The sequence below is a fragment of the Ovis canadensis genome, chromosome 3 (assembly GCF_042477335.2).
Source record: "Ovis canadensis isolate MfBH-ARS-UI-01 breed Bighorn chromosome 3, ARS-UI_OviCan_v2, whole genome shotgun sequence".
In the NCBI taxonomy this organism is placed as follows: domain Eukaryota; kingdom Metazoa; phylum Chordata; class Mammalia; order Artiodactyla; family Bovidae; genus Ovis; species Ovis canadensis.
This window is the reverse complement of record NC_091247.1, coordinates 202982914-203005344: the sequence shown is the minus strand read 5'-3', so window position 1 is coordinate 203005344 and position 22431 is coordinate 202982914. Positions and strand designations below refer to the sequence as shown.

The 22431-nt window shown below is 37.0% G+C and overlaps 1 protein-coding gene across 3 annotated transcripts in view; it reads left to right on the top strand.

Annotated features, from left to right (window-relative positions):
- PIK3C2G (phosphatidylinositol-4-phosphate 3-kinase catalytic subunit type 2 gamma) overlaps positions 1-22431 on the top strand; it is a 651998-nt gene that overhangs the window by 329392 nt on the left and 300175 nt on the right. For all 3 annotated transcript variants that reach the window (XM_069585610.1, XM_069585608.1, XM_069585609.1), the window contains exon 16: positions 1273-1461. In XM_069585610.1, coding sequence (XP_069441711.1) covers positions 1273-1461 — 189 coding nt within the window. The remainder of the gene's footprint in view (positions 1-1272; positions 1462-22431) is intronic.

The following is a 22431-nucleotide window of genomic DNA, read 5'->3' as shown; positions in this document are numbered from 1 at the left end:
ATATTATTTGTCTAAAATGAAAGAAGTCATACTACTGCTCACCTCTGGTAGCATAAGAAACATTTTATATCTTGAAAAGAGTGTGGATTTTATTATGCTTGATATGTGCATTTGTCAGAATTTAATTAACTGAATCCATGCATTCTCTTTTATGTAAATTATGCTTCAATAAAAGAGAAAAAAGCATTGTTCAATATTGAAAAATGAATTCAGTTAAAACAAAATAATTAGTTTTAGTAGCATAGTAATAATTTTATTATGGAATATTTTTCCTCTGGGGGGGTTTCTGGTGAAGAAGGTAGTGACAAAAGAGAAAAAGAGCACAAATGTACCTCAAAAACCATCCTCTGTGATTCATTTCTTTCATTTTGCAGATGGAGAGGATTTCAGAAGATATCATACAGAAATAATAATATTTAAAGTCTGTTAATAATTCTTGCTATCCCTTCTTGGGAGTTTTAGTTAATGAAAGCTGAGCGACAGAGTGTCAGTTTTTAGGAGACAGTGTTGAAAAGCTGTCATTGTCGTGTGAGAAATGCTGTCCTTCAGTTCAACTGTGGGCTTGAATGCTTTTCCTGGAGTATAAGCAAAACATGGTAAACTGTCAGTGAATCAATGGCCTTTGTCCCAGATCTAGATCTTCTGAGGGACACACTTGTGCATGTGAGAAAGTCCTATTCACTGGCATTTTAACTCCAAACTTCCAACAAACTCTAAGAATTTAAAGCCAGAATCCAAGGATGAAATGACATCTTTGTTTCTGAAGTTTAGAGCAAAAAGTTTTCTGACCTCTGATGAAACTTGCTTCAAAATGAAGGAATATCATCTTTAAAATGTGCCATTTCTCCACAGGGCCCACTTGAGTCTAAGTTAATTTCCAAATACAGTAAGAAAGTAAATGGTTGATAATCTTTGTTCTAAGTAGTACATGTGGCAGAATTGATAAACTTGGTCTGCCTTAAAGGAGACAGAAACTTTGCTAACCAGAATGACAATTTTTAAAAAGTGGCTAAGATAAGAGCAAGGAAAAATACATGTGAATTATCTGAACTGAAGTACATTTTATTTAATTTTTCTATAAAAGATTAAATTAGTGGGAAATAATCAGATAAAATAACCTATCAAACTGTCCCAAGAAGATAAAGGACTTATTTTCCAAAAGAAACTAAAAATCAAAGAACTAGACCTAATATTTTGTACTGACTGTTCATAGCAAACGTTTGTTATTGTCAAAAACTCCAGTAAATTATCACTTCCAATCTGGTTTTGCAGCCTCTCTGAGGAAAAGAGAAGATACTTATGGTTTTATCGCTTCTACTGCAACAATGAAAATTGCTCCCTTCCTTTGGTCTTGGGAAGTACCCCTGGATGGGATGAAAGAACTGTTGCAGAAATGCATACCGTTTTAAGAAGATGGAAATTCTCTCACCCTTTGGAGGCACTTGGACTTTTGACTTCCAGGTAACAATTGCATGACAGGCATGATATTACTAATGTGAAAATTTTAAAGAGAAAAACTGTAACTCTCTATGAGTAATTCAATATCAATTCTGTTTATTTCCAATTTCAGTAGCTGTAGATATTAAATTTAGATAAATGTAAGCTGTGAATATAAATTTGAAACAAAGCTAAACTATAATTGTGTCTTCTAAACTAAACTTAATAAAATTAATGGCCAGAGTTTCTTAAATGGGGAGTCTAGTTGCTCTTTGAGAAATAACTACCAAAAAATATTGAATAGGGAAAAATAAACTTCTCTACATGTCTGTCTCTCAAAACAAAGGAATCCTTAAAAATTGAAACAGTATCTTTTACTATTGAAATATGCAAAGCCTGGCAAAATACCCTGTTTATAGTAGGTGTCCATTTAGTAAGACAATGATAATGAGAGCAAAATGAAAAAAAAGCCTATCCCTTGTGTATTCTCTGTCTCTTCCCTAGAATAAAATGCATGGTGGTTGAGAATCTGGTGGATAATGATGTCATCGTCTAGTTAAGAGGAAGCATGTGGGAACAAGTGTGATGTCTGGTTCTGGCTTGGGGAAGCAACTCTTACTTGGCTTCTGCTTCACATTTAAAGCCAAGAAGAGATATTTTAAGTCTGTCTTCATGGCATCAGCACTGATGCCATGAAGAAAGTCTGCAATTTCTAGAGTCAGAGAAGAAGTATGACACTCAGTTCTGTTCTGAATTCTTTCTCAAGATCCTGAAGCAGGAGAAAGGAGGGAAAGAAAGTGACACAAAGGACTTTTCAAACAATTTTTTTTGGTTTATTTTAAAATCTGTGGCTTTTATAAAACTTCTAGCATGTGAAAGGAGGAGAAAGGAATTTTTTTTTCTATTTTTCGTAGGAGTTACTAGACGCTTCCTCTCAATCTTCCAAGTTCAAAATTTACAAATTATCTTAAAATTTTATGTTTTTTGTGCCTTGTACATTGAATATTTCTGTTTTCTGATGTCTTTCATCAATTACTGTGCACTCGTATACCCACCTTCCTTGATAAATGATAGAACATAGATAGATACAGAGATAGAATTTGTCTTTTGGTTGAGCTTGCACCTTTCCCCCTTTTTATAAGGCTTCTTCTACGTGGACATTCTTTGACCTCACTAAGTAAAACTGACCACATGTTCCTACTACAGTGCTTTGTTTCTTTATGAATTATATTATATTGCATTGTGTTTACACACAACATGTGAGACGTAATTTACCCACATTAGAATGAGAGCTAGTAGTGAGTAGTAGTAGTGAAGTTGCCAGTCATGTCCGACTCTTTGTGGCCCCATGGACTGTAGCCTGCCAAGCTTCTCTATCCCTGGGATTTTCCAGGCAATAGTACTGGAGTGGATTGCCGTTTTCTTCTCCAAGGGATCTTCCTGACCCAGGGATTGAACCCAGGTCTCCCACATTGTAGACAGAGGCTTTACCATCTGAGCCACCGGGGAAGTCCACAGAATGAGAGCTATTTAAGCCCAAATAGTTCATCATAGTGTTTCTGTTTCCCACAAGCTTAATAATACCTGAGACATAGTAATTACTCAATATTGAATCAATCACTCTCAAAAATTCATTATGATTATTTAGACCTTATTTTAAAATAATATTTAAACTATATTATTTGAAGAAATCATCAATTATCCTTGTTTCTTACATCTCCATATACAGTTGAATTAATTAATGAAATAATTATATAAGAAAATCAATTAACAATTGGTTTCATTGGAATTACTTACAGTTCATTCTTATATTTCAAGAAACTTCTGGAAGAAATGAGTTCCTATTTTCATCTTACTCTTAACTTCTTTCTGATTTAGGTAAGAGTAGCCAACATCTAAAAAAACTTTTTTTTTAATTCTAATTGTTTTTTTAGCTCAAGTAAGACTTAGAAAAATAGCACAGTTATTGTTTTGTCATTCCTGAACTGATTAGCTCATAGAAGATTGGTTCAAAATGTAAAGGCTAAAAAAAAAGTATGAAGGTAACAATTCACAGAATAAGAGAAGATATTAGCAAATCCTATATCTTAATAAAGGAATGTAATTCAGAATATATACTCTTATGACTCAATAACCAGACAATAAATAACCTAATTTAAAAAAAAATAGTCCGAGGGTCTAACATTTCCTCAAAGAAAATATAGACATATCCAATAAGCATGTGGAAAGATGCTCAGCATCATTAATCACTAGGGAAATATAAATGAAAACCATATTGAGATATCACTTGACACTAACTAGGATGGCTATAATCAGAAAGACAATTAGCTTTGGCAAGGATGTGAAGAAATTGGAAATCTCATATATTGCTTGTGGGAATGTAAAACGGGGCAGCCAGTTTGGAAACCAGTTAGTCAGTTTCTTAAATACTAAACATCAAGTTAACATATGACCCAACAATTCCACTCTTAGGTGTATACTCAAAAATGAAAAATAGGTTCCCTCAAAAATTTCTCCATGGATGTTCAGACCAGCATTATTTACAAGAGCCAAAAAGTAAAAACAACTCAAATGACCATCAAATAATGAATGGATAGATAAAATGTGGTCTGTCCATGCAATGTTAGAGTATTCCATAATAAGTAGTGAATATTAATATATGTTACAACATGAATGAACCTTGAAAACATGTTAAGCAAACAAAGCTAGTCACAAAAGACCACATGTTTTATGATGCCCTGCTGCTGCTGCTGCTAAGTCGCTTCAGCCATGTCCGACTCTGTGCAACCCCATAGATGGCAGCCCACCAGGCTCCGCTGTCCCTGGGATTCTCCAGGCAAGAACACTGGAGTGGGTTGCCATTTCCTTCTCCAATGCATGAAAGTGAAAGTGAAGTCACTCAGTTGTGTCCACTCCTAGCAACCCCATGGACTGTAGCCTACCAGGCTCCTCTGCCCATGGGATTTTCCAGGCAAGAGTACTGAAGTGGGGTGCCATTGCCTTCTCCGTTATGATGCCCAGAGATAGGCAAATGGATGGAGATGGAAAGTAGATCAGTGATCACCTAGGGCCAGAGTAGTTTGGGGCAATGTAGGGAATGAGAGCCAGTGGTTATCAGGTTTCTTTTGTGGTTATGGTTCAGTAACTTTGGGAGGAAGCTAAAAGCCATTAAATTGTACACTGAGTGAATTGTATGATATTTGTTACATCTTTATAAAACTGTTAAAAACACTTAAAGAATGATTGTAAAGGCAAAAGTATTCATATGACTCTCTATATCACTAAAGCCTAGTTTTCTTATGGGATAACTTTTTAAAGTTTCTAAAGCATTAACTATGGCCTTTTTTTGATAGCTTAATGTTCCGTTAAGATGTACTTTGATCTATTTTAAAGACATTTAAATGTATTAAGTAATATTTTCTTGTAAAGTTCATGGAATATTTTTTACAAAAATCTTTATCAGCATGAAGCCTGCTTAGTTTTCTTGCTTATAGATGGAGAGGATTCACTAGATGGACTTCTGTATTCTCTGATTCCTGATAACTAAGCTTCTCTACCTGAAGAGATGTTGAACATCTATTTGATTCCCTTAATGTTTTAAGTATAAAGTTTAGATTTTCATGTAGTTCTCCCTTAATACGGCCTCATTTTATTATCTATAATAACCCTATAAAACAAAAACTATTATTATCCCAGTTTTACCTTTGAGGAAACTGAGGCTTACAAGGGTTAAATTGCCCAAATGGCACTTGTAACTTAAGGAGCTAGAGTTAAATCCAGAGATTTGGAACTTGCCATCCTCACCCTATAATTCACACCATTCCTACATAAATACATGCTGTTTGTTTATGTACTAAATATGTAAATAAAACTATCCTAAAGTAGCTTGATTATAGTAAATAGCAGTACTTACGCTTGGATGTTTCCACTTCACTGTGTAATTTCTTTTTTTTCTGAATAATCAGAGTTTTAGACGTTATGAGGACCGGTTTCAGATAGAGTGGTGTTTAGTAAGCATCATTCAAGGAACTTAGTAGAAACTTGATTTATTTGCACATTGAACAGTTCTTTATCATGCATCAAAAAAGGTCACTGAAAAGGTTGGAGTGTTTCCACTGTACTCATCCTCCGACTCCCACTCTCAGTTTAACCGAACTGTTAAAAAACTTGAGGACAGACTATTTCGAGAAACGAACCTTTCAACTTCTCTAAATCAAAAGCTGACTTCTCTAAGAACAAACAGTATGTGCTTGTTAAGTAAGTTGTCAGAGTGAGTTCTTCAGAGGTCTATATTTTGTCTCTGTTGAATAATCTATTTTTTTTCCAGTGGCTTAACCTCATGAGAACCAGCGTGCTCCATTTCTAGCTTAGAAAATTTTTAATATTGCTGATTACTTAATCCTGTTTGAAGATTCACCACCTCCTGCTGGCTTCCTTTTAGCAAGAGACATGTTGAAATTTGATTTAGCTCTTGTGGGCCATAGGGTGTTAATATTTCCACAGCTGAGTGTTAACAGTGTGTTCACTGGGTACTGATACTTCCATTAGAGAAGGCAGTGCTGTCAGAATACCAGAGACCAAGGGCTAAGGTCTGTAGTTCTTGGCAGATGGTTGCTATTTTCTTGAACCCTGATGCACAGACGCAACTATTCAACTACTAATAATAAGCAGAAATTACCCAAGGAATTAGAAGGCAGTTCAAGGAAAGCATTCATTTAAAAATAGCAACTCTGAATTAGCATCAGAGGATTACATCAGAAGCTTAAATAAAAATTTGACAAGGCACTAGAACTTTCCATCCTACATGAAGTGAAATTATTGTTTTGCAGAAACAAGAGCAATACTTAATAGGCAGTGTCTTAGCTTTCAAAATCAGTTTCCCTGGAAAAATGTCCCACAAAAATGTTTGCATCAAACCACTGTATTCTTTATTGTAAAGATTAATGTACTAAAGTCATTCTTAACATTGTAAGCAGGCCAAAGAGAATATGGAAAAGGTAGACAGCTATAACTTCCACATTTGACTAAACAATCAACTAATAGATGATGATGTATCCTTTCCATTTATTTTCTGAGTAAAAATATGTGTATATGGAAATTGGCACACAATGAATCAAAGAAGCAGAATAGGACATAGCAACTGTGTTTAAATAACATACAATTCAGAGGGAAAGACTCAAACTGAAGATCACCACACAATGTTCTCTAGACTATAATCATAGTGTTGAGTGCTGTATGCCCCCAAGGAAGAGAGAGGCAGATTCTCTCAGAGAATGTAAGAAACGTTTTGCAAAAGAATTGAATTCTGACTTGAAACGTTCATAGGCATTTCCTGAGTGGAGAAGAGAGAAAATGGAATTCCAGAAAGAAAGACTAGATGGTCAAAGTTATGGAAGTTCAGAGACTAATGAGAGATTCACTATAATATTAGAAGGGAATGGTATTGGGAGACAAAGTTGAAAAGGTTGGATCAGTTTAGATCATTCAATTACTCATAACTAACTTTATTGCAGCCCATGGAATCTTAAAAATGGGACTTACGCAGTCCGATTTATTTTGTACAAGGATAATTCTGTGCATTAATGTAAAGTGTGGACTGTAAAGAAGAATAACAGCAAGGGTATTAGATGCAGGTATAGAAATAGTCTACTTGAAAAGCGGTCTAGGCCTGCTCTAGGCATCAGTAGAAATTTACAGAGCAGACTGGAGAAACATTTCAGAGGAAAGTGAACAAGAGAGGAAATAAGGAAGACTTTGAAATTTTTGATTTAGGTAAATGATAGATAATTACATCATTAACCAAGACAAGAGTTGTGGATGAAAGAGCAAATTTGGGTGTTGAAGTTGGATGCCATCTTCAAGGCCTCAAAGAGGAAATGGAGAAAAATAATTTGTGCCTCTTGGAATAAGATTGATCGTAAAGGCGAGAAGATCACTAAAGTTGAAGGAGGTAAGAGAAAGATTTTGATGTTTGGACTTCTTATGTTTGTTTAAATAAAAGAGCTCCAAGCATGTTTGCAACTGAGATGGAAGATGCATGAAGGGAAGCTCAGAAAGCAGGGATGGGTGGAGTGACAAAATGAGGTGACACCAACACCCAACAGACTGGACCAAAAATGAAAATAGAGCTGTTATCAAGGAAAGAGAGTAACTTGTTCCTCTCAGTTGGGAGGGAATGAAATATATGAATGGAATTATAGGTAACTATGGATATGGAGAAAGGAGTACAACAAGGCTGAATATTGCTACCCTGTTTGTTTAACTTATATGCAGAGCGCATCATGCAAAATGCTGGGCTAGATGAGTTACAAGCAGGAATCAATTGCAGGAAACAATATCAACAATGATATGCAGATGATACCACTCTAATGGCTGAAAGCAAAGATGAACTAAAAAGATTCTTGATGAAGATGAAAGAGGAGAGTGAAAAGGCCAGCTTAAAACTCAATGTTAAAAAAAAAAATTATGATCATGGCATCCGGTCTCATCACTTCATGGAGAGTAGAAAGGGAAAAGGTGGAAGCAGTGACAGATTTTCTCTTCTTGGTCTCTAAAATCACTGCAGATGGTGACTGCAACAATAAAATCAGAAGACGATTGTTTCTTGAAAGGAAAGCTATGACAAACCTAGACAGTGTATTAAAAAGCAAATACATCATTTTGCTGGCAAAGGTCCATATAGTCAAAGCTTTGGTCTTTACAGTAGTCATGTGTGGATGTGAAAGTTGGACCTTAAAGAAGGCAGAACACTGAAAAATTAATGCTTTCAAACTGTGGTGCTGAAGAAAACTCTTGAGAGTACCTTGGACAGTAAAGAAATAAAACCAGTCAATCCTAAAGGAAATAAACCATGAATACTCATTGGAAGGACTGATGCTGAAACTGAAACACCAATGCTTTAGCCACACGATGCAAAGAGTCAACTCATTGGAAAAGCCCCTAATCCTGTGAAAGATTGAAGGCAGAAGAAGAAGAAGGCGATGGAGGATGAGATGGTTGGATGGTGTCACTGATTCAGTGGACATGAACTTGGGCAAACTGGGAAATGGTGAAGGACAGGGAGGCCTGACATGCTGCAGTCCATGGTGTCTCAAAGCCTCGGACATGATTTAGCGACTGAACAGCAACAAATGGATATGGAAGAGAAAAATGTGAAGGTTTCAGTATTCCACATGAAGAGAGAGTCAAGGTGATATACTGAAAATGAAGAGCTTAGAGCTGCATAAACCAGAATATGAATCTTACCTTTGTGTATTTTTGAAGAGTTTATGGAGTTGCTTCCAAATTTCACAGTTGACAACATAAGCTTTGAAATCAAACATATCTGTCTCTGTCACTTATTACCTGAATCACTTCAGTCAAGTTTTCTTTTTTTTAAGTTTTATTTATTTATGTACTTTACAATATTGTATTGGTTTTGCCATACATTGACATGAATCCACCATGGGTGTATATGTGTTCCCCATCCTGAACTCCCCACCCACCTCCCGCCAACGGGAGTAATAAGTATCACGCATTGTACCTTACAGGATAAAGTACTTATGGGAACTTTCAACAAATGCTACCAGTCAATCTTGTCAACATCATCCTCTTCCTGGTATCTATATTTTTAAGAGTATTTAGAGTATTCAGATTTTTTTCAATGCTAAATTGTAAATATCATAAATTCATGGGAACAATTTCATTTCTAATTAGCTTCACTAAGCTTAAATTCACTTGTCAAAATGTATATAATAAAAGAGCAAATATATATTTGAAAATTGAATAGTGACTTATAGCTTACTTATTAAGCACTTTCAAAATATTATGTGATTAACCTACAAAACAGTCTCTTTAATATTGTTACCAACATGTACAGTTTCCCCCATTTTATGAATTTCCACTTTATAGATGAAGAAATTGATATCCAGTTTGTCTATTCATTCATTCAGTAGATACTTACTAATGGCCTGTTCATGTTAGACACTTCTTTAGGCCCTGAAGCTAGCATACTAAGCAAAAAGAACCATAATCCTGCTTTTATGGAGTTGTAGTCCACTGGAGGTGGGGAGAAATAGGCCCTTACCAAATTATAAATGTAAAATAACAGGTGTCATAACAACTCTGAGAGAAGTGCATGGTTCCATGATAACATAAAATGAAGGACCCAAATCTTTCTCCAGAGTGGGAAAAAGTCTTCCCTGAGGAAGTTATATGTTTGATTGCATATCTAAGATGAGTGAAAATGAACTGGTGAAAGGGAAGATAAGAGAAGAGCTCCGTGGGAAGACAGGAGCTAGGAAATACATAAACTGGATTTAGAAAGTGAGAAGAGAGCCTACTGTGGGCAAGAATTCCTTAGAAAAAATGGAGTAGCCATCATAATCAACAAAAGAGTCTGAAATGCAGTACTTAGATGCAATCTCAAAAACAGAATGATCTCTGTTTGTTTCCAAGGCAAACCATTCAATATCACAGTAATCCAAATCTATGCCCCTACCAGAAATGCTGAAGAAGCTGAAGCTGAACGGTTCTATGTAGACCTACAAGACCTTCTAGAACTAACACCCAAAAAAGTTGTCCTTTTCATTATAGGGGACTGGAATGCAAAAGTAGGAAGTCAAGAAACACCCAGAGTAACAGGATAATTTGGCCTTGGAATACAGAATGAAGCAGGGCAAAGGCTAGTAGAGTTTTACCAAAAGAGCACACTGGTCATAACAAACACCCTCTTCCAACAACACAAGAGAAGACTCTACACATGGACATCACCAAATGGTCAATACCGAAATCAGATTGATTATATTCTTTGCAACCAAAGGTGGAGGAACTCTATACAATCAACAAAAACAAGACCAAAAAAATAAAAAATGAAAAAGATCATGAATTCCTTATCACCAAATTCAGACTGAAATTGAAGAAAGTAGGAAAAACCACTAGAGCGTTCAGGTATGACCTAAATCAAATCCCTTATGATTTTACAGTGAAAGTGGCAAATAGATTCAATGGATTAGATCTGATAGAGTGCCTGAAGAAGGAAGCAGGGATCAAGACCATCCCCCAAAAAAGAAATGCAAAAAGTCAAAATGGTTGTCTGAGGAGGCCTTGCAAATAGCTGTGAAAAGAAGAGAAGCCAAAAGCAAAGGAGAAAAGGAAAGATATACCCATTTCAATGCAGAGTTCCAAAGAATAGCAAGGAGAGATAAGAAAGCCTTCTTCAGCAATCAATGCAAGGAAATAGAGGAAAACAATAGAATAGGAAAGACTACAGGAGAAAGACTAATTTTCTTCAAGAAAATTAGAGATACCAAGGGAACATTTCATGAAAAGATGGGCTCAATGAAGGACAGAAATGGTATAGACCTAAGAGAAGCAGAAGATATTAAGAAGAGGTGGCAAGAATACACAGAACTGTACAAAAAGGATCTTCACAACCCAGATAATCATAATGGTGTGATCACTCACCTAGAGCCAGGAATCCTGGATTGTGAAGTCAAATGGGCCTTAGGAAGCATCACTACGAACAAAGCAAATGGAGGTGGTGGAATCCCAGTTGAGCTATTTCAAGCCCTAAAAGATGATGCTGTGAAAGTGCTGCATTCCATATGCCAGCAAATTTGGAAAATTTAGCAATGACCGCAGGACTGGAAAAGTTCACTTTTAACTTCAATCCCAAAGAAAGGCAATGCCAAAGAATGCATAAACTACCGCACAATTGCACTCATCTCAAACGCAACCCTCTCTAGTATTCTTGACTAAAGAATTTAGAAAAGGCAGAGGAACCAGAGGTCAAATTGCCAACATCCGCTGGATCATGGAAAAAAGAAAGAGAGTTCCAGAAAAAAATATCTATTTCTGCTTTATTTACTATGCCAGAGCCTTTGACTGTGTGGATCACAATAAGCTGTGGAAAATTCTTCAGAAGATGGGAATTCCAGGCCACCTGATCTGCCTCTTGAGAAATCTGTATGCAGGTCAGGAAGCAACAGTAAGAACAGGACATGGAACAATAGACTGGTTCCAAATAGGGAAAGATGTACGTCAAAGCTGTATATTGTCACCCTACTTATTTAACTTATATGCAGAGTACATCATGAGAAATGCCAGGCTGGATGAAGCACAAGCTGGAATCAAGATTGCTGGCAGAAATATCAATAACCTCAGATATGCAGATGACACCACAATTATGGCAGAAAATGAAGCAAAACTAAAGAGCCTCTTGATGAAATGAAAGAGGAGAGTGAAAAAGTTGGCTTAAAGCTTAACATTCAGAAAACTAAGATCATGGCATCTGGTCCCATCATTTCATGGCAAATCGATGGGAAAACAGTGGAAACAGTAAGATACTTTATTTGGGGGCGCTCCAAAATCACTACAGATGGTGACTGCAGCCATGAAATTAAAAGACGCTTACCCCTTGAAAGGAAAGTTATGACCAACCTAGACAGAATATTAAAAAGCAGAGACATTACTTTGCCAACAAAGGTCCATCTAGTGAATGGGTTTTCCAGTTGTCATGTGTGGATGTGAGAGTTGGACTATAAGGAAAGCTGAGTGCCGAAGAATTGATGCTTTTGAACTGTGGTGTTGGAGAAGACTCTTGAGAGTCCCTTGGACAGCAACAGCAAGGAGATCCAACCAGTCTGTCCTAAGGGAAATCAGTCTTGAATATTCATTGGAAGAATTGATGTTGAAGCTGAAACTCCAATACTTTGGCCACTTGATGTGAAGAACCAACTCATTGGAAAAGATCCTGATACTGGGAAAGATTGAAGGTGGGAAGAGAAGGGGACAACCGAGGATGAGATGGCTGGATAGCATCACTGACTCAGTGGAAATGAGTTTGAGTAAACTCTGGGAGTTGGTGATGGACAAGGAAGCCTGGCATCCTGCAGTCCATGGGGTCACAAAGAGTCAGTCGGGCAGGGCTGAGTGACTGAACTGTACTGAAGAGAGCCAGCGTGCCTGGAGTCCAAGGGAGGAGTGTGTGATGAAAAGATACCTTCAGATGTAACTAGATTATGTTAAGGTCTTATGGTATGGACCTAACAGAAGCAGAAGATATTAAGAAGAGGTGGCAACAATACACAGAAGAACTATGCAAAAAAGATCTTCACCACCCAGATAATCATGATGGTGTGATTTCTCACCTAGAGCCAGACATCCTGGAATGTGAAGTCAAGTGGACCTTAGAAAGCATCACTACGAACAAAGCTAGTGAAGGTGAGGGAATTCCAGTTGAGCTATTTCAAATCCTGAAAGATGATGCTGTGAAAGTGCTGCACTCAATATGCCAGCAAATTTGGAAAACTCAGCAGTGGCCACAGGACTGGAAAAGGTCAGTTTTCATTCCAATCTCTAAGAAAGGCAATGCCAAAGAATGCTCAAACTACCACACAATTGCACTCATCTCACATGCTAGTAAAGTAATGCTCAAAACTCTCCAAGCCAGGCTTCAGCAATACGTGAACCATGAACTTCCTGATGTTCAAGCTGGTTTTAGAAAAGGCAGAGGAACCAGAGATCAAACTGCCAACATCTGCTGGATCATGGAAAAAGCAAGATAGTTCCAGAAAAACATCTACTTCTGCTTTATTGACTATGCCAAAGCCTTTGACTGTGTGGATCACAATAAACTGTGGAAAATTCTGAAAGAGATGGGAATACCAGACCACCTGACCTGCCTCTTGAGAAATCTGTATGCAGCTCAGGAAGCAACAGTTAGAACTGGACATGGAACAACAGACTGGTTCCAAATAAGAAAAGGAGTACATCAAGGCTATATATTGTCACCCTGCTTATTTAACTTATATGCAGAGTACGTTATGAGAAACGCTGGGCTGGAAGAAACACAAGCTGAAATCAAGATTGCCCGGAGAAATATCAATAACCTCAGATATGCAGATGACACCACCCTAATGGCAGAAAGTGAAGAGGAACTAAAAAGCCTCTTGATGAAAGTGAAAGAGGAGAGTGAAAAAGTTGGCTTAAAGTTCAACATTCAGAAAACGAAGATCATGGCATCCGTCCCATCACTTCATGGCAAATAGATGGGGAAACAGTGGAAACAGTGTCAGACTTTGTTTTTTGGGGCTCCAAAATCACTGCAGATGGTGACTGCAGCCATGAAATTAAAAGACGCTTACTCCTTGGAAGAAAAGTTATAATCAACCTAGGTAGTATATTCAGAAGCAGAGACATTACTTTGCCAACTAAGGTCCGTCTAATCAAGGCTGTGATTTTTCCTGTGGTCATGTATGGATGTGAGAGTTGGACTGTGAAGAAGGCTGAGCGCCGAAGAATTGATGCTTTTGAACTGTGGTGTTGGAGAAGTCTATTGAGAGTCCCTTGGACTGCAAGGAGATCCAACCAGTCCATTCTGAAGGAGATCAACCCTGGGATTTCTTTGGAAGGAATGATGCTAAAGCTGAAGCTCCAGTACTTTGGCCACCTCCTGCGAAGAGTTGACTCATTGGAAAAGTCTCTGATGCTGGGAGGGGCCGGAGGAGAAGGGGACGACCGAGAATGAGATGGCTGGATGGCATCACGGACTCGATGGACGTGAGTCTGAGTGAACTCTGTGAGATGGTGATGGACAGGGAGGCCTGGTGTGCTGCGATTCATGGGGTCACAAAGAGTCAGACACGACTGAGCGACTGAACTGGACTGAACTGACAGGGCCATGTTAAGCAACTTCGTCTTTATTCTGATAGCAACAGGAAGGCATAAATGATTCTCAGCGAGAGAATATTTTGAATTGATTTGCATCTTTCAGAGATTACTCTGGTTTCTGAATGAAGCATGGATTTTGTGAAGGAAGCAAAAGTAGATGAGAGATGAGATAAGTTATGGAAGTATTCCAAGGATCAGAGAATGGTAAGTCAGCCTTAGAAGGTGGTGGTGGTGGTTATTGTTTCATTGCTCAGTCATGTCTGACTCTTTGTGAACCCGTAGATTGTAGCCCGCCAAGGTACTCTGTCCATGGGGTTCTCCAGGCAAGAATACTGAAGTGGGTTACCATTTTGTTCTTCAGGGGATCTTCCCCACCCAGGGATCAAAGCCGTGTTGCAGGCAGATTCTTTACTGCTGAGTCACCAGGGAAGTCCTAGAAGGTGAGTGGTAATGTAATGAAGAGAATCAGAACATTTAGACATAAAAATGACAGGACTGAATGGGAAGGAGTAGTGAAAAAGAGTATCGAGGATTACTCCTAGGTCTCTGTCTTTTGTAAGTAAAGGGATAAAAGTAACATTCCCTAAGATGGGGCACACTGGGAGATACATAAATAATAGAAGAACAAGAACTATGCAGTTTAGAGTTTGTATGTTGGCTTTGAGGTGTGCTTGAGATGACCAAAGGTGTTCAAGAAAGGTATCTAAGCTGAAGACCCCAACATGGAAATCATCCAGTGAAGGATGGGAATTAAGTCAAGGGTGCAAATAAATTTGCTTAGGGAGAGGTCTTAAGATAAGAAAAGAACCCTTCATATTTATTTATTTATTTTTAGAACCCTTCATATTTAGACTCAAAATCCCTTATTCTTTTTTTTTTGCCACAAGATAATGAATAATTTTATTCTCAATGAGTATTTTTTGGTTATACTTTGGAATTGTAAGTACACATTATTATTATTTTTCAGTCAGATGCCTATTGACTAGAATTATAAAACTCTAAGAACTTTTAAATAATTTTTATTGGAGTATAGTTGCTTTATGATATTGTGTTAGTTTCTGCTGTACAGCAAAGTGAATCAGCAATATGTATACAGATGGCCCCTCTTTTTTGGATTTCCCTCTCATTTAGGTGGTGACAGAGCACCTGTTATAATTCCCTGTACTCTACAGTAGGTTCTCATTAGCTACTTACTTAATACATGCTAGTGTATATATGTCAGTCTCCCATTTCATCCCACCCCTCCTTCCCTCCATGGTGTCTATATGTCCATTCTCAGAAAGAGAAACATATCATATATATCTTAAGTAATTAATTAATACCATGACTATATGGCTTTCCCAATGGCTCAGTGGGTAAAGAATCCACCTGCAGTGCAGGAGACACAGGAGACATGGATTTGATCCCTGGGTTGGGAATATCCCTTGGAGGAGAAAATGGCAACCCACTTCAGTATTCTTGCCTGAAAAATCCCATTAACAGAAGAGCCTGGCAGGCTATGGTCCAAAGGGTCGCAGAGAGTCAGACACAACTGAGCGACTAAGTACACATGCATGACTATGTAGGCATTTCCCAGCATCGTTGTGCAAGTCCATAACTATCCATCAGGAAATATCTTAACAGTTCCTTAGTCTGTTTGGGCCTAGGACTCATTCTTATTCCTTTTGGTTCATGGCTGAACCAGTGCCCCAATCCAGATAAGTAAATTACACTACTCACTATTATATGTCTCTATTGACCCATTGAGAATGGAATAAAATTAAAAATGCACCCAAATAAGTCTGTGCATATTATATAAGCATAGATGATAATAGCTAGTCAAAAGATTAGAAGGCCTTGATAGAAATATTGGCCTAGTATTCTGGATGTTTAGAATCTAGTTTTGGTATCAACCAGTGAATGACTTCAGGAAGATAGCCCAAACTCTAGTTTCAGTTTCTTCATTTATACAGCCAGGAGGTTAAATAAATCTCCAGGTTTCATTGAATTCTAATATTCTATAATCATGTGAACAATTTTGAAAAAACATGAATTATTCAGTAGATAGAGGTTGACAATCATCTTAAAGAAGACTTATTCACCTCTTTTCCTAGAAAAAAATTTCTTCTGTCATGTCTGATTGTTTTTAGTGTTAGAAAAATAGCGAGGATGTTCATATTGACATTTTCCTTCCAAGCTGATGCTGAGTGTGTCATCAGATACAAAACCTGTTGGAAAAACAGTTCTGTACTTCTGATGGTTTTCTAATTCCAACCTGACATTGGTGCTTTTAAGCTGAATAGCCTCATGGCATTCTGCATGAATTCTTACTGTGTTTTCTGAAGTCTGACATTTCTGTTACACTTAAATTTGATCTCAGATTTCTTTCTTTTCAGTTTACTCCAAGTTGCTTTTTTTTAAAGGTCAACATTTGTTACATTGCATTTGGCTTTCACCCATCACTTCAGAAGTTTTTGAAGTAAGCTATTGACCCTATACCATTTTTCAAAGTAGAAAAAGATTAGAAAAAGAAAGTAAGAAGTAGAAATGACAAAGTAACAAGCCAAATGGGAAGAAGTTGAAAGATACATTTTTCTGTTTAAATTTCACTTCATAATTCCAATGGTCCTATTGAAGCTTGTCTGAATCCATTGTGATATTCCTATAGCCCTCTGAAATGAGAGGAATTATACATGTTTGAGGAGGAATGACAATTCCTAAGTCTGATGTTGGTCAGATGACTTTGAAGCCAATTTTTCGTTCATGGGAGACATAGGCTGATATGCTGCTGTCTTAGAAGCAGGGCACTGGTGCTGATTCTTTGACCGAAACTACGTGGTACAGCCAAAGTTTTCAGAGTCTACAGTCTACAGTCCTAGAGGTCGACGGTCCTCAAGATGTTTCCAGCGATGTCACAAGGTCAAAATTGTTTCCAAAGTAGTTCCAGACATCATTGCTTTTTGTCATACTCATTTACTCATGAGTGTATAGTGGGGTTTTCCAGAGACACATGATACGCAGTATTACAACAGAGTTAATGCCAAAGCAGATAGGAGAATTCAGCTGTTTTCTGTTAAGCCAGACATTAGAGACAAAAATGTTAAACCGTATAATTCTTCTCACTATTTTCTTTGTGAAAATAAGGCTATATATTTTAGAAACATATTGTTTATGTTAACATGTAATGAACTTATTAATGTCACTTAAAATGAACTGATAAATATTTCTTAAATGTCTTGGTTGTATTTTCAATTGATAATTATTGATAGATAGAGCCTTTCCAGGTGACTCCCCAGTAAAGAATCTTCCTGCCAAAACTCAGGAGTCACAGGTTCGATCCTTGAGTGGGGACAATCCCCTGGAGAAGGAAATGGCAACCCGTTCCAATATTCTTGCCTGGGACATCCAATGGATAGAAGAACCTGGCAGGCTACAGTCCATGCAGTCGCAATGAGTCAGACACGACTGAGCTTGAACACCTGCCTGCATAACCCACATAAACAAAAACTCTTTGGAATCGTCTATAATTTTTAAAATTATTTAAAAGGATTTAAAAGGTTCGAAAGGAAACTGAAAAACTTCTACTCTACAGCAGATTCTAACCATTGGTCAGTTTCTGCTTCTCCCTTGAGCCAAAGAATTACATGAATACTTGATACGCTTCCTTTCCTACCCATGTAAAGACTGCAATTCCAACTTAATTTTCTACTTGACTTTCAACTTTGTGTTTACCCTATAGTATTGGCAAAATATAGAATTGATATCTCACTGCACTGAAGTTTCTTTGAATAATGTTTGTCTTGAATTTGCTTTCATTTTACTTAATGTTTTCACATTTTGAGGTTTTTCAGCCATATTTCTTAGATTCCTTTTATCAACTTTTACAGTCAGTCTGCAAGGAGTATTTTTTTCTTTGTATCCATATGTCCTCATTAGACAACAAGCTATTTTTAGGTAAAATCCCTTAACAATTACTGTAGCAAGTTTTATATTAGGTATGGTATCTCGTCCTTTTAGAAATCCAAAAGATGCAATTGTTAGCTTGGTTCAAAAGCAACTAAACCCTGAATATATAGAATCACTGTTCAGGAAACTCATATAAAACTGAATAGTAAGCCAGTCTTAATATTTTTGCTTTTGACCATAATTGTAGGGTTTGGGGTTTTGTTTTGTTTTGTTTTTCCTCTCTCTCTCTCTTCTCTTCAGACATACTTGGGAAGCTAAATTAGATAGCATAAAGTTAATTAAATGGACATTTTAAAATTATCAATAACCTTAAATAAGAGATTATTTTACATGGGCTCTTTTTATTTCTAATTTTTAAATGTTTCATAATAAATGAAAATTTGTTTCACTTACCTGGTCTCTTCCCCAACAAGTAATGAATTTTACTGATCTTATATCTTTTTAATACCTTAAAATGGATAGATCTCCATTTATTACATTTTAAATTATCTATTTTCTGATTGATTATGAGGAAAGGAAAGGAAAGTGAAGTCGCTCAGTCATGTCTAACTCTTTGCAACCCCATGGCCTGTAGCCTACCAGGCATCTCCATCCATGGGATTTTCCAGTGGGTTGCCATTTCCTTCTCCAGGGGATCTTCCCGACCCACGGATCAAACCTGGGTCTCCCACATTGTAAGCAGATGCTTTACCCTCTGAGCCACCAGATTATAAGGAAGTTTATGATAAATATAAAGGAACGAGGATTTAATTGACATCAGCCTGATGAATCCTTCTACTGAGACTTTTCTTTACTCCTGAGATTCAAGGTGTTATGTCCATGCCTACAGACATTAGTAATCCTAAGGTTAGCAGGATCACTAGAGAGTGGCTCTAGTTTATTATCAGCAAAAATTATACTTAGTTTTCAAGCAAACCAGGTCATTGGAAATTACAATAACCTGACTTGTGGAAAATTCAAAATAGATTGCAGTTCTTCTGATACATATGACATTTCAGCATGTAAATATCACACCACAGTCAGAGAACTAATATGAGTAGCCCTCACCTCATTGAGGAGCGAGTTACTGAGCATGAAATGCCAATAGCTATATCCCCAAAGAATGTTTAAATAGTTTCAGACAACATCACAGGGAAGAAAGGCCAGGATTTGTGGAACATATTTGTCCATTGATCTGTGGCTGAGTTCATGGCCCTGAAAAGATATTAAGCACAAATTCTCCAGGGGTAGAGATCCCTATTTGGGCCTTAAAAGAATATTCTAAATCAAGTACAAAATATGAGGCTTGTTCTTTCACTCTACAAGGTGTGCTCTTAAAAGGATGCAAGATTTGGATCTTTCTAATGGTAATAAATTTGCAATTATTTCTTTTCAATTATTGTTTTTTCATAATTAATTGAATGAGACTTACTTTTAAAATTACTGTTTTTTAGTAACCAATAAAAGTATCATATGGAAAGTTTAAAAATCTTCAAAAATTAAGCTTTAAAAAAGAAAACTAAAGTCATCCATGACATTTCCATCTAGAAATTTGGTATTCATATTTTGATCCTTCCTTTCCATCTTTTTTGTTAAGCGTATGGAAAAATTCACACATGTTTCATAATATTCTCATATTATTTAATATTATTTTAGTATTTTAATGACTGTGTATTTTATCATAGAGTCACAGCACATTTAACTTAACTGCTTATTTTTAGATATTTACATTATTTCCAGTTTTGTTTGCATATATATATCTTCACACACATCTTTGATTATTTCTGTAGGATAAATTCCCAAAATAGAATTGCTTGGTCAAAGAATAAGCACATTTTAAAGATTCTTTTTATACATGTTGCTATATATTGCCAGCAATGTATAAAAGAGCCCCATTTTCCAGGAACTTCACCAACGCTTCCAGCATCTCTTTTAATGTAGCCAACTCTTCCTAATATAGTCAGATTCAGGTTATATTTGGATATGCTTTAATGTCGTTAGGCCTTAGTCACATCTCAGGATGTCATGTGGTTCATTTCTTGGCAGTTTCTCTTCCAATTTCTTCCTGAACTTCAAGCACCAGTAATGAATAAAAAGAGACATCTTTTTCTATAAAAATGCAAAAACATTCTTCCCAACATTTGTGTGTATTAATGCAAATACATAATATTCCTTTTGGACTATTCTATAAAGATATCACAAGTTTTTTGTTCTACTGTTCCTAAAGAGCCTGAAAAAAAACAATCTTTCTCTTCCATCACCATCGGATTTGTTTTTGTCTTACTGTTTTGACTGTGGTGGGGGGAAAATCTGGGATTTGTATGAGTACTGTTTGTGGAATTGAACCTTTTGCTACCAATATATAAATTATTTCAGAGCACAAAAAGCATAGTATGATTTTCCTCATTATTATTATTGTGACTAATGCTTTTATTTTATTTTTCTGACCATGCCACATGGCACATGGGATATTAGCTCCCTGACCACAGGGATCGAATCCATGCCCCCCACCCATGGCTGTCCCAGCAGTGCAAGCATGGAGTCCTAACCACTGGACTGCCAGGGAATTCCTATGATCAGTGCATTTTTATTAATCACCAAACACATATGGAGAGTGGTCCTGAATTCTGGAAATAAAAAAAGAGGAAAGAACAATCCTTAGCTACAGTATATTCACTAGTTGAGGAATGAGGACACATATTAATAAAAGGATAAATTCTTTCATGCACTGTCATACCCAATTGCCCAGTGGAGGAAACCACTCAATGCCCTGAGAGTTGAGAAAAGTGATTGCTAAAGACTGGCATAATGGCCTTCAAGGGAATATGATCTGCAGTTTGAAGGAAAACTAGAAGTTTAAGAAGAGAGGGTGTTCCAAGCAGAGGTTACAGTGCTTACAAAGATGAGAATGAACATAGCATGTTCAAAGTAAAAATAGCATACAATGAGCCCGGGCAGTTTATTCAGTGTTACAGCAGTACACAACTCTGGAGCATTTGGCTAGCTTTTAATATGTAAATAAATAGTATAGGCCTGAAAGTTTCTTTGAAAATAGAAAACCATTTACTGTTTTATGGGAAATGAATTTACAAAATAATTCAGGAAATTTTATAAGGTAACACTATGAAAAATGCTAATACCAGTGTGAGCCAAATATAGCCTAGCATAGATAATTGCAGAAGAAACTGAAAACAAACGTAGAGTAACTTCCCTGGTGGCCCGGGGTAAAGGAATCCGCCTGCCAATCCAGGAGATGCAGAAGACATCGTTCGATCCCTGGATAGGGAAGATGCCCTGAAGGAGGAAATGGCAACCCACTCCAGCATTCTTACCTGAGAAATCCCATAAACAGAAGAACCTGGCAGGCTATAGTGCAGGGTATCGCAAAAGAATCGGACACAACTTGGTGACTAAATAACAGCATTGGTCCAAGAGCCATTGGCATAGAAAAATCAACACAACTTGGCAACTGATCAGATGTAAAGATAAGAGACTACTAGAAATTCCACAAACTTTTATTCAGTTATGCTTGGACCGGGGATATAAATGAATGAGCCTACCCTCAACCTTGTGTTTAGAATCCCATAGAAAAAGGGAGTGATTCTAGAAAGCGGCTGAAACAGCTTCACCAGTAAACTGATGCTTGAACTTTGTCTTCTAGGATGAATTGAATTTCACCAGTTAGAAAGGGGGTGGGTGATTAAATGACGAGTCTTCTTAGCAAAGAGGGAGAAAAAATAATCATTAAAATTTCGGACCTACATGACTGGAGAAAGATGATAACACAGACTGTGAGACAGAAGTCTGGCAGTAGTGATGCTTTAGATAGAAAGGTAACTAATTAAATTTAGACATTTCTGAAATATGTAGAGAGTGTCCACCAATCTAGAGATAATGGGGACAGGTAAGTGAACAAAACAGGCAAAATTTTTCTGCTTTCAAGGACCATACATTCTAGTGTTTGGAAATAAGCACATGATTGGAGACACAGTGTTTACCAAAGAGTTTTCTTTTGTTGCAGTGTTTGTTTTCTGTTTTTCCTCCTTTGCTGTCATTAACGTCAGTAAGATGAAATAGGCACACAGGAAAGCAAGGATGACTAGTATCTGACCTAAGTCATCACTTAGGCAACAAAATGTACCGAGTAACTATTCCCTCAAGACTTCAAAGTGTCCTCAAACTGACCTTGATGTCTACAAGCCTCAGAAAAATGGTTTGGTAATTGAGAGCAATAAATTAGAGTCAATCACATTTAGTTAGGAGAAAATAAAGTCTTAGTGTGCTAAAACAAGCTGACCTTCTTCCAGCTTTGAATTTTTATTATATCCTTTCTTCTTTCCATCTGTGCATGATGCTATGCTGAAACCTTCTGACCTTAGTGGTACTCCATGAGATGTGCCTGGACTACAGTCTCAGCAG